This window comes from Wickerhamomyces anomalus, assembly GCF_001661255.1.
Source record: "Wickerhamomyces anomalus NRRL Y-366-8 unplaced genomic scaffold WICANscaffold_1, whole genome shotgun sequence".
Taxonomy (NCBI): Eukaryota; Fungi; Ascomycota; class Saccharomycetes; order Phaffomycetales; family Wickerhamomycetaceae; genus Hansenula; species Hansenula anomala.
Window position 1 is genome coordinate 2,269,220 of NW_017567110.1, and position 13,978 is coordinate 2,283,197.

General features: G+C 35.1%; 8 protein-coding genes across 8 annotated transcripts; 6 read left to right on the forward strand and 2 right to left on the reverse strand.

Annotated features, from left to right (window-relative positions):
- Positions 1–815: 815 nt before the first annotated feature.
- On the forward strand, positions 816–1,385 carry WICANDRAFT_76741 (uncharacterized protein; the record flags this gene model as incomplete). Its single annotated transcript, XM_019184443.1, has 1 exon — positions 816–1,385. One exon carries the CDS (start codon positions 816–818, stop codon positions 1,383–1,385), a length of 570 nt encoding a protein of 189 aa, XP_019041779.1.
- Positions 1,386–1,802: 417 nt separating this feature from the next.
- MRPS17 (mitochondrial 37S ribosomal protein uS17m) lies at positions 1,803–2,560 on the forward strand (the record flags this gene model as incomplete). The annotated part of the gene is made up of 2 exons (XM_019180598.1): positions 1,803–1,907; positions 1,970–2,560. Coding segments are annotated over 2 exons (696 nt in total), but the record flags the coding sequence as incomplete, so codon positions are not given.
- A 281-nt stretch (positions 2,561–2,841) lies between these two features.
- Positions 2,842–3,993, forward strand: WICANDRAFT_76743 (uncharacterized protein; the record flags this gene model as incomplete). The annotated part of the gene is made up of 1 exon (XM_019184444.1): positions 2,842–3,993. The coding sequence occupies one exon, from the start codon at positions 2,842–2,844 to the stop codon at positions 3,991–3,993; it is 1,152 nt and encodes a 383-aa protein (XP_019041781.1).
- Positions 3,994–4,591: 598 nt separating this feature from the next.
- Positions 4,592–5,209, forward strand: WICANDRAFT_27328 (Rab family GTPase; the record flags this gene model as incomplete). Its single annotated transcript, XM_019181358.1, has 1 exon — positions 4,592–5,209. One exon carries the CDS (start codon positions 4,592–4,594, stop codon positions 5,207–5,209), a length of 618 nt encoding a protein of 205 aa, XP_019041782.1.
- Positions 5,210–5,420: 211 nt separating this feature from the next.
- TRM11 (tRNA (guanine-N2-)-methyltransferase) lies at positions 5,421–6,797 on the reverse strand (the record flags this gene model as incomplete). Its single annotated transcript, XM_019183028.1, has 2 exons — positions 5,421–5,465; positions 5,520–6,797. 2 exons carry the CDS (start codon positions 6,795–6,797, stop codon positions 5,421–5,423), a joined length of 1,323 nt encoding a protein of 440 aa, XP_019041783.1.
- A 1,015-nt stretch (positions 6,798–7,812) lies between these two features.
- HRP1 (Hrp1p) lies at positions 7,813–8,220 on the forward strand (the record flags this gene model as incomplete). Its single annotated transcript, XM_019180952.1, has 1 exon — positions 7,813–8,220. A coding segment is annotated over one exon (408 nt), but the record flags the coding sequence as incomplete, so codon positions are not given.
- Positions 8,221–9,054: 834 nt separating this feature from the next.
- Positions 9,055–10,416, reverse strand: MSN1 (Msn1p; the record flags this gene model as incomplete). The annotated part of the gene is made up of 1 exon (XM_019184445.1): positions 9,055–10,416. The coding sequence occupies one exon, from the start codon at positions 10,414–10,416 to the stop codon at positions 9,055–9,057; it is 1,362 nt and encodes a 453-aa protein (XP_019041785.1).
- Positions 10,417–11,732: 1,316 nt separating this feature from the next.
- On the forward strand, positions 11,733–12,200 carry WICANDRAFT_76748 (resistance to Congo red protein; the record flags this gene model as incomplete). The annotated part of the gene is made up of 1 exon (XM_019184446.1): positions 11,733–12,200. One exon carries the CDS (start codon positions 11,733–11,735, stop codon positions 12,198–12,200), a length of 468 nt encoding a protein of 155 aa, XP_019041786.1.
- Positions 12,201–13,978: the final 1,778 nt, after the last annotated feature.

A 13,978-nucleotide genomic window follows, 5' to 3' on the forward strand; every position in this document is an offset into this window, starting at 1 on the left:
GGATATTGATAATTGATATTTCATCTCGAGGTTCACCTTTCCACATCCAGACAAATCCCGATGACTATTGCAAATGACTTAAGACGATGTACTGTACTAATAGTAATCAAAGTTAGCACGGAAGAAGGCAAACAAAGCAACAAATCTCGAGATATATTTGCAGATCATCGTCATATCAACACACTGAAAACATAACAAAAACAAAAGTCACCGAGTCCTTCAAATTTCCGAAACTAAAACTTTCTTTGGAAACAAGAACTTGTAACGAATTTGTGACAAATTGATATACTTAAAGTCTTTCAAAGCTAAATAGAAATTGAAACCAAAAATTCAAGACACTGATGTAAAGACAAGCTTTTCTTCTTATTTGGATTCTGATTGATGGAAAACTAATATTTATTCACCGCTAGAGCTTGAAGACCCCAAATATTCAACATTATGCACATGTCTTGGTCCTCGAGGTCGCAAGTACAACATCTTAATTTCAAAACAGAACCAACATCCAAATCAAGAAATTGATTTTCAAAGCTTTACTCGTTCGAGCATACAACTAAAAAAACTGATATTCATCATTATTCGACAAATATACCAAATATTGCATGCTTCAGCAACCATAAACAACACTCTTTATCAAATCACTTCAATTTCAGATGACGAATTAACCAATCCAATCCTTGTTCAAAATTTGATTATAAAAGGAACCCAAATTTCCCAATTTCTTTCAACTCGAGTTCATTTGATCCCATCATCTTCAAGAGTTCCATTCACTTGATCAAACCAAAAGGAAAAACTAAATACCCAATCTCAAAACAAAAATGAAATTCTCAATCACTTCTGCCTTCGCTGTCTTTTCATTATTAGCTGTTTCTGCTTACGCTGCTCCAGTTGCCGTTGCAGCTCCAGCTCCAGCTCCAGTTGCAAATGCTGTCGCTGCTCCATTCGCAGAATCTGATCTTGATATTGTTAATGGTGCTGTTGCAAACATCACTGGTGAAATTGGTCAATTAACCAAAATTTTAACTTCATCAAAAGCTCCACATGACACTTTAAACAAAATTGATGATATTGTTGTCAAATTAGTTGAAGGTATTGTTGATACCTTGGGTAAATTAACTGGTTTATCAGGTGCCACTGATGCTATCAACAAATTATTGAATGAAGCCGTTTCTGAATTGGATGGTCTTTTGGATGAAACTGGATTATCAGCCACTTTGAACAAAGAAGTTGATTCATTGGTTAAAACTGTTCAAGATTTATTGAAAAATATTGTCTCCACTTTAAACGGTGTTTTATCTAACTTGTTATCATTAAACTTAATTGGTGTTGTCACTTCATTATTAGGTGGTTTGTTGAAAACTTTAGGTGGTTTATTAGGTGACTTATAAGTTTGATACTTTTAAGGACAATAATCTTTGAAAGATTTCTTTCAGTTTCTAAGCTCTATAGCTAGTTTTTAAAATCTCTATGAATTAATTCCTTGTGGAGATTCTTAATTTGTGACACATTTTATATGATTGAAAATTAAAAATAACCGGTTATTTTGATTATAATGATTGTAGTAGTAAATGAAAGCATTCACCTAGGAAACCTTTAAATCTTTTAGTTAATGCTAAGCACACCAATGTTCAATTTCATCAAGTTTATACGTTGAAATTATTTTAGAAAGTTCAATGGTCTAAAAATCGCGAACTTTACCCGCAAATGGGGAACTTTGAAAAAAAAATCGAAATTTATGAACAACATCAAAGAAGAGATCAGTATCGAAAAGATCATAGAAAAGAACCATAATAAACATAGAAATAATGGCCCGTCAAAACTTCTTAGGGCTTGTGGTTTCACAAGGGAAAATGTCCAAGACGGTCAAAGTCCGTGTTCAAAGAAAAGCCTTTGACAGAGTCATCAATAAAGTGAGTTTTTCCAATTCAACATTGATCAAGTTGAAAATGTATTAACAAATGGGTTCCTTTAGGAAGTTATTAAAAGAAGAGATTTCTTGGTTCATGATGAAGGTGAAATTTCAAGAGAAGGTGATTTAGTCCGTATTGAACAATGTCGTCCAATTTCCAAAAGAAAAGCTTTCTCAATTGCAGAAATTAGAAAGAATCAAGGTCAACAATTTGCTAAATATGATGAATTAGCTAAAGCGCAAGTTGTTAGAGAAGAGAATGAAAAAACCAGAGAATTTTTACAAAGAAGAAAGAACACCACAAAAGATATAAATGAAAACTCATCATTCATAAAGGATTTAGCCATTGTTGAAAAAGGTGCTTCTCGTAGAGAAAGTGAACTATCTGAGAGTCTACGTCTTCAAATTGCTACAATCAAGGCCAAATATGGTATAAAGAGCTGGCCACCACAAAAAGAAGTTTTGAAATTAGAAGTACAAACATTACGTGAAGAATTAGAATCTTTAACGGATTCAATTGGTAATTTAGTTCCAAGATTAGAGGGTTTATTGAATGATAAGGAAAAAAGTGATAACATTTTATCTCAACTAGGCCATAACCCAGAAACCTTGAAATCTAATGTGCGTAAAAATATATTGAGAAAGTATCTATTGAAGAGTTCCGTATCAAATAAAGTTAAAGGGTTGGAAATATAATGAATGTTATTTAGGTTAAGAGAAAGAGGATTGAAACTTGTATATATAGAGAGTACAATAAAAACAAAACAGCATATATAATTTGAAATGAATGTAGTTGAAACTTGAAATATTGGTCAATGTGATTTTTGGTTCCTCCGAACTTTCTTTTTCAAGGTGATGAGCTCGAGGAAAAAACGTCGAGAACAACAAAAAGCATTCAACAAACACCATCATGTAGCTTAAATATCTGCTGAGCAATGTATCAGATAAAATTCCTAAAACCATTAACTTTAAATCAAGGGTCTTTATTACCAAAAAATCCAAAGAAAAATCAAAGAAATGTCGCTGCTTCGTATGAAATATCCTCAGCCATAACAATCTCCAATGATCTTGGTGAACAATTCTTTTATGGACGTGCAACTCTGGCCTGTCAACTACGACTTTATGATAGTGATGAAATGAAAAATGTGGAAACAAAATATACACCTATTGCAATCACAACAGTTGAGTGGACAGCTGGGAAACGAGCCATGGATGTTAAACTAGAAATCCCATCTAAGTATCTACAACCTGGGAAATATATCGCTTTGAACGTTTCGGTGGATTCAACTAAGCAAGCTGTTGATGAGATGAATGTTTCAGATATCACACATGATGAGCTACGGGAAGAATGGTTCCCTGAATGGAAGAAAATAGTGGGTGATTGTGTGGAATCCATTGATATCTCAAGCACCAATTTACAAATTTTTCCAACAACTTCAAGTTTATTGAAAATTTCCAATGAAGTTCCTGTAAAGTCTGAAAGGTTTGCTATAAGGTCTATATCTGATGTTGTTTTATATGAAGAACTTTCAGGTGAGATTGCACGTCATTTATGGGATGCTGGTATAATTGTAAATAACTTGTCAAAACAACAATTTGAAAAGTTTTTATACAGGAATGAGACTTCACCAAAAGGAACAAATCTACAGATACTTGAGTTAGGAACAGGTATTGGACTTGTTGCCATTCATTTGAGTAAGATGTCCAGAGATTCAGAGTTTTTGGCTACAGATCTTCCTGATGCTAAAGAGATCTGTACTATGAATATAGGGCTGAATGAGGTACAGGAACAAGTGAAATTCAGTGAATTGGACTGGGAAGATGATGTACCAGCTTTGAAGCAATGGGATATCATCATTACCACAGACTGTACATACAATCCACTTTATTATGATGCTTTAATCAAGGTTTTGAAAAGAGAATCCAACAAAGATACAAAGATCATTTTGGCACACAAATTTCGTGAACCCATCACAGAGTCTGAGTTTTTCGTCAAGATCCAAGCTCACTTCCACCTGGAAAGGCAAATGTGGTATAATGCCCAGGGCCAGAGTCTAACTCATATAGGGCTTTACTCACTCAAATAAACATATACGTTCTGTTTCATCAAATTTTGTAGTTTCAAAGGCATATAAGAAATCTGCCAAAAGTCATAGGGTTTAAAATCTGACGATAAAATGAAAACAAAGATCTCGCTAAAAAAGCCGAATGAGACTTTTACTTTTAACATCTCCAAGACACGAAATCGAAGCCGACTCTTTACTCTCCATTCTATTAAATCTCATGCCAAAATCTACAATATAGAGAAATAACAACGCTCATTAAGATCATTTTATTGGGCTGCTTTTTCGATTCGTGTTTCAGTTCTTTGGTTTTTAATTTTTTTTTTTTGATTGACGTATTTTTTTTGATTGGTATTTGGTTTGTCAAAGTTAAGGCTGAAGGAAAAGCTCAATTAGGCCTATAATATTCAATATAATGGAGAATAGTAGAAGGAGAAGCATAATACGGAATGTCAGTGGGAGTCCCATTATACCCATTGATGCCACGTTCCATTCAAATTCAAATATCAATTCACATCTTGTCAATTCATCCAAGAGATCAATTAGAGATCCAACAACTGAAATCTTCAACAGTGTGAAACATATAAACAATGACTACTCTTCCAAGTTCAGCGGGTCTTCAATGATCAAAGTATTGTTGATTGGTGATGCTGGTGTAGGGAAATCCGCCTTGATTGTGCGGTATTGTGATGATTATTTTAATGAGAATGAATCAAAATCTACCGTTGGTGTTGATTTGAAAGTTAAACTTGTGAGTGTTGATAACAAGTTTTTCAAAACTGTTCTTTGGGATACTGCTGGTCAGGAAAGGTATAGAAACCTGATACCTTCTCTATATAAAGGAACAAATGGGGTATTATTGACATATGATGTTACTGATAAAAATTCCTTTGATGGATTATATCATTGGATTAAAGAATGCTATGATAACTGTGATTTATCGAGAACCATTTTCTACTTGGTTGGTAATAAATTGGATCAAGCTGAAAAGCAAGTTAATAAAGAAGATATAAGGAAACTATTAGAGTACGTTAAAACCAACCACACAGACTTTAAAATCAATGCTGTTTTTGAAGTTAGTGCTAAATATTCAAACTTTGTCTATGGTTTGTTTGACAATGTGATCAAAGATTTAGTTGAGCATCGATGTTATTTTGATGAGAATAAACTCAGAAGTAAAAGAAGTGTTGATTTATCAACTGCAAGAGATGATCAACAAACAAATTGTTGTTCTTATTGATCAAATGGATCCTAAAGAAGTCACGAAGTTCATGTCCTATATTTATTCCCATCATAAACCCCACACCATTTGCATTTTATCATGTTACTTGATTCAACTATAATATTCTAGCTATATTCAGTTCTAAGTCACACGGAAACAACTACATATAACCCCCCATAAAAATTATAATGATACACTTTTTAATGCTCTATATTTTTAATGCAAGATGCTATGATTTTTGATTCTTTTGCTCCCTACTTGGAGTTGTAAAGTACTAGAACTTTAGTTAGTAACTGTCATTGAAACAACACGAGCATTAGCAACTTACTTTTTTTCTAAATTCTGGGATTGAAGTTGCACCCATATTATCTTCACCATTATAATCGTCACCTCTATTGATGTAGACTAACAGTCTTCTGGACCATTTGTTGAACTCTTGTACTAGGTGGTACTTTAATTCTAGATTTCTATGCTTTGGTATAATTGTTGGAACGTATTCATCATTAGCTGTTGGCATCCAGAAACATAATCTTCCACCAATTGGAAGCCTATCGACTCCAAACTGTAACAAGTCACAAAGTAGTGCATCTAATTCATATGGTTTCTTTGTGGGTATATAATCTTTTCTTAAAAATGCCTTTTTACCATCAATTTCAACCTCCTCTTTCCCTGCAAATCTATCAGGATTTTTAGCACCAAGAACTTTTAACCCTTCTCTAACCCCATATGGTGGATCACACACTATTGTATCTATTTTCATGTTTGATCTGAATGCATTATGTGTGAAATCCATAGTTAAAACATCCATGAATAATGATGATGTGTTATACTGTTTAAAGTTTGCTCTGATTGTATTGTTTCCCTTTCCTTTGATTAATCTACCATCAATATCTGAACCAACTGTTAATGCACCATAGTTTGCACCTGCGACTAGAAAAGAGCCAGTTCCAACAAATGGATCATACATGATCTTACCTGTATCAACTTGTCCTAAATTACATGAAACTAAAGCCAATTCAGCCTCAAAAGTCGTAGTACCAATGTATCTTCTTTTTCTCAAATCATATTTATCCAAAATACCTCTTTCTCTTGCACTAAGTTCAATTTGTCTACCAAAATATAACTTTGTTGGGATAACTGCAGAATCATTTTCAGTTGGTGGGACATAATGTTCGAGCACTGTGAATGTTTCATCTGGATTCTTCATCCTTATAGGGCCTTCAAATTCAACATATTTGAAACTCTCAATCAGTTTGATCTTTTCTGAATTGTTTCTTTTACCCATATACCCAATCACATCAAATTTAAATGAACATTCTTTATACAGTTCAAATTTATCAGATGATCTTCTCTTAACATCTTCATGTAACTCTTCCTCTGTATCACCAATACCCCATAATTCATAAATTCCTTTAGCCAACACGGCTCTTGAAATCAAATTCTTTGCATCTTGATCATTATCTAAAGTGATAATCATGAATGGTGTATTTTCATCATGACCTGAAAAATCAACTTTTATACCATGTATATCACCTAAAGACTCAAGTTCTGGGACTCTGAAAGTAGGATGTTGCTGAGCCAAAAACACCAAATATTCCTTCGCCATAATCAACTATGAGCAATTAACCGAATAGCCTCTATCGTGGTTATCCAACTTATCTACTTCAATGTTGTGAAATCGATGAGCATCTACAAAAAAAAATTCACATACAGCCAAAAGAGGCTAGGTTACAAGCACTGCTCTCTGTCTAGACAGGACGTGTCCCAGAAGGACATTTGGAAATGAGGTCTGCCTAGCGCTAGGCTCAGATGTCCAGAAGCTAGAAGGAGCGAGCCCAGAAATGCCAACCTGCCCTGGAACACACCGGGTAAAAAAGTGGTGAAAGCTTTTTTTTCTATGGTGAATTTTCTTCCTCCAACTTCTTTTGCTTTAACGTGTTCAGGATCAAAGAATTCATCAATTGAATCAGTGGATAGCTATATACATTTAGGGTGTTTGGATTAGTTCTAAAGAGAAGTAAACCAGGTCATTTTTAATTTGAATTCATTAGATTTATCAACGTTTGGGAAGACCTTTGTTTTAATAGTTTAGGTGTTTAATTGTTTATAAGACCAGATCAGAGGCAAAACAAATAAAAATCCTTTATAAAACAATCAATTAATAATACCAATTTCAAATAAAAGTTATTTATCTACTATTTCTTTATTCAAAATTAGAAGTTAGTTTAGGTTTGCTTTAGCTAGATAAGTTTTTAAAAAAGTAAACAAAAGAAAACATCAAAAATACAAAAATGTCATTATCTGATGATGAAGAAGCTCTCTTTGATGATATCTATGGAGAAGATGATAAAAAAGAAGAACCTAAGAAAGATCTAGATACAAAGGAAGAGGAACCTGAAAATGATTCAACTAAAAAAGATGAGGGTGAATCTACCGACGATGTTAAGAAAGAGGATGATGATGATGAGACTAAACCACAAGATTCAGCAAATAACGAGCAGGAATCATCATCAACTGGTAATTCAGCTGCTCCACCACCACCTCCTCCTACAACTCAAGATTCAAATGTCTCTAACGCTTCTTCAGAAGCTCAAAAGGCTGATCTAAGTCGTGATGCTGGTAAAATGTTTATTGGTGGGTTAGATTGGGATACAACAGAAGACAGATTGAAAGAATATTTTAGTAAATATGGTGAAGTTATAGATCATACAATCATGAGAGAATCTTCAACTGGTCGTTCAAGAGGGTTTGGATTTTTAACATTTGCAACATCAAAATCTGTTGATGATGTTTTGAAAACTCAACATGTTTTAGATGGTAAAGTTATTGATCCAAAAAGAGCAATTCCAAGAGATGAACAAGATAAAACTGGTAAAATCTTTGTTGGTGGTATTGCACCAGAAGTTCGTCCAAAGGAATTTGAAGAATTTTTCGGTAAATTTGGTACAATTATCGATGCTCAATTAATGTTGGATAAAGATACTGGACGTTCAAGAGGGTTTGGTTTTGTTACATTTGATGCACCAGATGCTGTTGATAGAGTTTGTCAAGGTAGATATCTAGATTTCAATGGTCGTCAAATTGAAGTTAAAAGAGCAGAACCAAGAGGTCCTCAACAACAACAAAATCATATTCAACAACAACAGCAACGTTATTTACAACAACAAGGTTATCAGACTTCATATCAACAAGGCGGTGCTGCTATGCCAAACATGGCTGCTGCTGCTGTACCAGGTGCTCAAATGTATGGAGGTATGACCCCAGAAGCTATGACACAATATTGGCAACAAATGCAACAATATTGGATGCAATTTCAACAACAACAGCAACAAGCTGGAGGTGCTCCAATGGCTGGATTACCACAAAATCTACAAATTTTCCAACAGCAATTCCAACAAGCCCAAGCCCAAGCTCAACAACAACAAGGTGGTCAATCACCAGTCGCTGGTGAATCTTCAGTTGCGAAAGATGAGCTTAACCAGGACGGTAATGGTGGTGCTGATCAAGGTTACAATAATAATGGGGGTTATAACAATGGTGGGTATAATTCATACAGAAGACGTGGACCTTCAATGGATACACCAAGAGGCCCAAGAGGTAGTGGAAGAGGTGGTAGAGGAAGAGGTAGAGGTAGAGGTGGTTATAGCAGAAATGACTACCATCCATATTCACGTAATTGATGGTTTAAAGACGATGTTTTCATGTTTTTTAGCTATATACGAATGAAAAACACAATGTATAATGATAAGGTTTGTAGTTTACAATGGTTGATTTTATAATACAAGTATAAACATCCATTAAATATATAGCACAATAATTCATAGCGTATAAAAACAAATTCCGTATATAGTACATGTAATACTTCATTTCAATTCCTCTGGCAAATTACCATGACATAACCAACCAATTGGTTGTTTTAAATTCTTTTCACGATCAATATATCTATAATCTTCCAACAATTGAATACAATTCTGTAATGAATAACCTTTTTCTAAACCTTTCTCAATAGCCCTATAGATTGCCTTTCTTCTATTGAATTTTTTAGACGTTGCAGGATCACGACGCCAACCAGTTTTATATTCTTCCTCCAATTGTCTTATAGAAGGTTGATTGTTTAACCCAACAGAATACTCATTCCAAATTTCTTCAACTGAAGATGGTGCTTTAATGAAAGCATAATCTTTTTCATAAACTTTACGTCTTTTTGGAGATTCAGTAATGGGTGGTTCAGAGTTTGGATTTATCGCAATTGGAATATGACGAGCTGAAGAGATCTGGGCCTGGTTTGATAATGATGGTCGTAGTTGTTGAATTGGTTTTCGTTGTTGTTGAGTTTCTTGAGTATAACCATCTAAAGGGTCATCATCATCCAACAACGCAGCAGCATCTGTCGTTTCTGGTTCTGATTCTCTTTGTTTGTTAGCCTTGCGTTTCTGTTGCTGTTGATGGTGCTGGTGGTGCTGCTGTTGTTGCTGATGGTGTTGTTGTTGAAGCTGCTGCTGTTGTTGTTGGTGCATCTGACGTTGTTGTTGTTGCTGCTGTTGAAAAGATTGTTGCAAGGCAGCTAATGATTGCTGTTGGAGAGGATGGTTTTGTTGTTGCTGCTGTTGTTGTTGTTGTTGCTGTTGCTGTTGTTGTTGTGGTTGAATTTGTCTTTGATGTTGAGGTATAAGGTGCTGCTGTTGTTGTTGATGATGCTGTTGTTGTTGACTTTGTTGAATCTGTTGCTGAATGGACAATTGATTAGATGAAGGTGTCAACAAGTTTTGATCGTTACTATTCACTCTGTTATGAGGGTTCAAAAATGAATTTGGATTTGATGTTGAACCATTTGAACTTTGATTTGAACCTGATGATGGATTTAAAGTCAGGCCAGCAATTGAAGACAGACTATCACTATTCAAAGGATTTGTGCCAGAAGTGCCACCAGCACCTGTAAGGCTTGCAAATTCATTAGTTACATCAATATTTAAAATATTTGTGATCTTTTGAAGTACTTGGTTCTCTCTAGCTTCTTCAACATGACGATTATCTTTAACAATGTCCAACACTAATGAAGCCAGGTTTGTGATTTGATTTTGTTGTTTTGCAATCTCCAGTTGGTAATTCTTTTGGTTGTATTGGAAATCATTTTGTAGTATGTAAAGATGATTTTGAAATACTTTTAAATGGCTTTCAAGTAATTTCACTTGATCTTTCAACTGTTTAAATTCATCTGAAGACATGTCTGATTGTTTTGATTAGCCAAGGGGGAAATTGAATTTTGAGGCGAAACTTCTAGCAAAATGAAAGCAGGAACTTGTAAAGCAATATTTGGGTATATACTGAGCTATACTCTGGCAGTCTATGTGTCAATTAACCAACCTTCAGCTATGAATGCCGCCAGTGTTTCCGTTCTGACTATTGTTTACACCTTTTGCTGATTATTAACTGTTTGGATTTGTCGGTACAAATGGTGAAAAAATGTCTGCTTTTTTTTTGAGTTGCGAAGAAAAATTCGCGAAAGTGCTCTCGGTAGGGTATCCTTTGTGGAATTGCGACCCATAATAGGGCAAAATTGGATGAAATATAGAGGTTGTTCTTGGTTTAATTGGTTTAAACTGGTTCTATATTCGTTTGGATGAGCACAGGGTTTAGTTTACCAAGCTCTGACAGTTTTAACCGTGTAAAAGCGAGTGTCTCTTTGTGTTTTCACCAGTGAAAAATGTATGTACTCACTGTTAATCAACGAGACAAACCACATTCAAAAGGCATCAACGTGACGTTTTGTGCTTCAACTACAGAGAAAACAGGGACAGAACCGTTGAGACTAGACAATTGGAACAGAGTGACACAAATAAAATGGGCTAGAGAGATTACAGCTGGCTATTAAAGAGTGAGCCATACTCCACCTGCTCAAGCTTCACCAGCACAACTGTGAACATAACAATATTGGTGATCTGTCCACTTGAGAAATGTCAGATTAGCTTTGAAGTCTATTGCTGAATTCGGTGGTTAGCAGCCCTTGAACAACGTTAGAATGGCTAGTCGATTAATCTTCTAGAACACCCTAACGACTTGAAACCCTGTACAACACAGTTACAATCAACACCTCGATAAGCCTTTGCAAACCGTCACCGTTAAAAGGGCAAAGCACACTTTCTTTTAATTACGCGCGTAGTAATCTAAGCTCATCGCCGGTAGAGGACACATAATAGCCTGTCTCAGCCTTTTATCGTGACACTTCAAGAGATTGAAATCCAATAGGCAATGCTACACCACTGATTGAGCAGTTTTGATGAGTAGGTATTCGATTCATGATGTCCAGTGGCGTATTATATGTTCTTGCGCAATCTAATGAATGACTGAAATTACCATCACAACGTTGATAAGTAGAGTGTGTGGTTCCTGAAATTTTCATTCGTCACTATGTTGCTCCAGACGAAAAAAAGTACCAAGAAATGAGTTTCAGTTGTTGGTGATATAAAAGTCAAACAATATCTTCTTTGCCATTAACTTCTCCATTTGCTTAGCCAAAGTCAATCAATAACTAATTATCACAATGGCACCAGTACCAACTAGTCAAGAGGTTACAGAATTGGTAAAGAGATACTATTCAAACTACGGTTACAACCGTGGTAGAACATACAGACCATGGTGGGTCGTCTTTATTGTTGTTGTTCCTATTATCATTATACTGTTATTATGCTGCTCTTTTAGAAGACGTAATTTCAAAAGAAAATCACAAGGTATGGCTCCTGTACCATACACTGGCTGGACAACTTATCAATGGAATGGTAATAATCAACAAAACCAACAACAGCCTTATTACAAACCAGAAGGTGGCCAACAATATGATTACAATAATCAACCAAATTCAAATACTTATAACCAACCACCAAACTATTACCAAACTACCGGAAATGCTAGAGATTCAGGTGTGAACGATACAGCATATCAAAGACCTGAAGGTCCTCCACCTGGACATAATGAACCAACTTATCCTCAAAATGCTTATACCAAATCATAAGAGACAGTGCTAGATATAAAGATATTGTTCATTATCATGAATTAGATGCTCATTATTATTAATCCCTTTTTTTTCTTCTTTCTTTGTTTTGAACTTTCATTTTTTATGATTCCCTTTTTTCACCATGACCATTTAATGCTGTTTAATTAATATAATGTGCCTGCTTTTTCAGTAAACTAAATTTGTGATTGTATTGCACACACAGCGTAGCAATTTAAGCTCAATAATTTTGATAACGCTGAACAAAGATTTGTATGCCTCAATAAGTTCCAGTCCTTCAAAATGAATAGGCTAATCATCGTTGCTTGCCATAATCAACCACAATATAATAACGTTATACTGCTTGCTTTTCACATAGGCGACATGTAACAGAAGTGATTCAAAGTGTAAGAACGTAGCTGCTGCTTGGTAGTTCACACTTCTAACTATCGCGGCTAAATAGATTTGTTGAAGCAACTATCAAGACCCTTTTTGAGAATTTTATCAACCTTTTACTTGTGTCACAGTTCTTATAAAGCCTTTTCTGTCCTTCTGTCTCCTGGTGCTTTGATATCACAAGCGCAAGGTTGTAGTAAATTGTGAAAAGTGTTGACATTCACTTGACAACATTGACATCAACAGCTTTGAAAGTGTTCCTGAAATTGTCTTGAGAATTTAGCAGGGACATAGGCGCTCCGTTGGCAAATTTATCAAACCTGAAGCAATCTTCATGAATCGTAAGCCAGGAATGTTCAAGTGTAACTTTTACTGAAACGTGATTTTCAACTGAAGTTTTGATGAACTGGCGATCGAAAGAAACGAAACAATTCAAGGTTTGATCATTGAACTTCGGTGGTGTAGGCTTATTATGGAAAGCCGCAATGATATTCTAATGAAAATTCAGAGATCTCTTGAATGAACTATTTTTGTGGATACTAGTTATAGCTTCAGATACCATTAGAAACATAATTCAGTCCTTCTTAAAGTCACAAATATTGCACATATTCAAACTGAAAACTACTACAACATATTCCAAATTAAGACAAGCCTGTGACTCAAACGTCTCCTTTCAACACCAACTTAACCCCAATTCATCCAATTTCTGTTCCAAATCCGTGTTGAACATTGCTGCACTCCTTTGATCAATTGCAGTATGTCACTCTACCCAATCGCGATGGTGAACATTCCAACTTTGTACAAGGGTTGGGCTAAAATCGTAAGGCTATATGTACTGTACCTTTAAAACTTTACAATTTGTGAAAAGAAGAGAAAACATCCGCTGAAATTGAATTTCCTGTCAATTTGGTTTGAAGGAGTGGTAGACGTTGATGCATGTACCTTAGATTTTCAATGGAGGAAGTTTTTTTTTCAAATTGATCAAAGAACGAATCGGTGAATGAAGTTTGAGAACCCGAGGTGTAGAACACGAATCATATACTTATAGTTTTCTCAATTAAACCATTGAAGTATTATCATCTGCTAACTCAATAGCCAATTGTCAATTCAAGCCTTGGTTTGTATCTTTTTCCTTTGTCTAGCCCAAATCTTTTATGCTTTTGCCGGTCGAGACCTCATCATCACCCCCTTGCTACGCGAAAAAAACGCGACGCGACTCACGTAGAAACGCCAAAAAAATCAAAATATTTTGATTTTGATGTGCAAAAAACCGTGTCTAATCAAAACAAAAATGCATAGACTATTTACCAAACACAAATAACCCACTGAGCACACTACATATTCCTTACAATAAGATATGAGAAGTGAATACATATACTTTCATCCCTACAATTGACGCACAC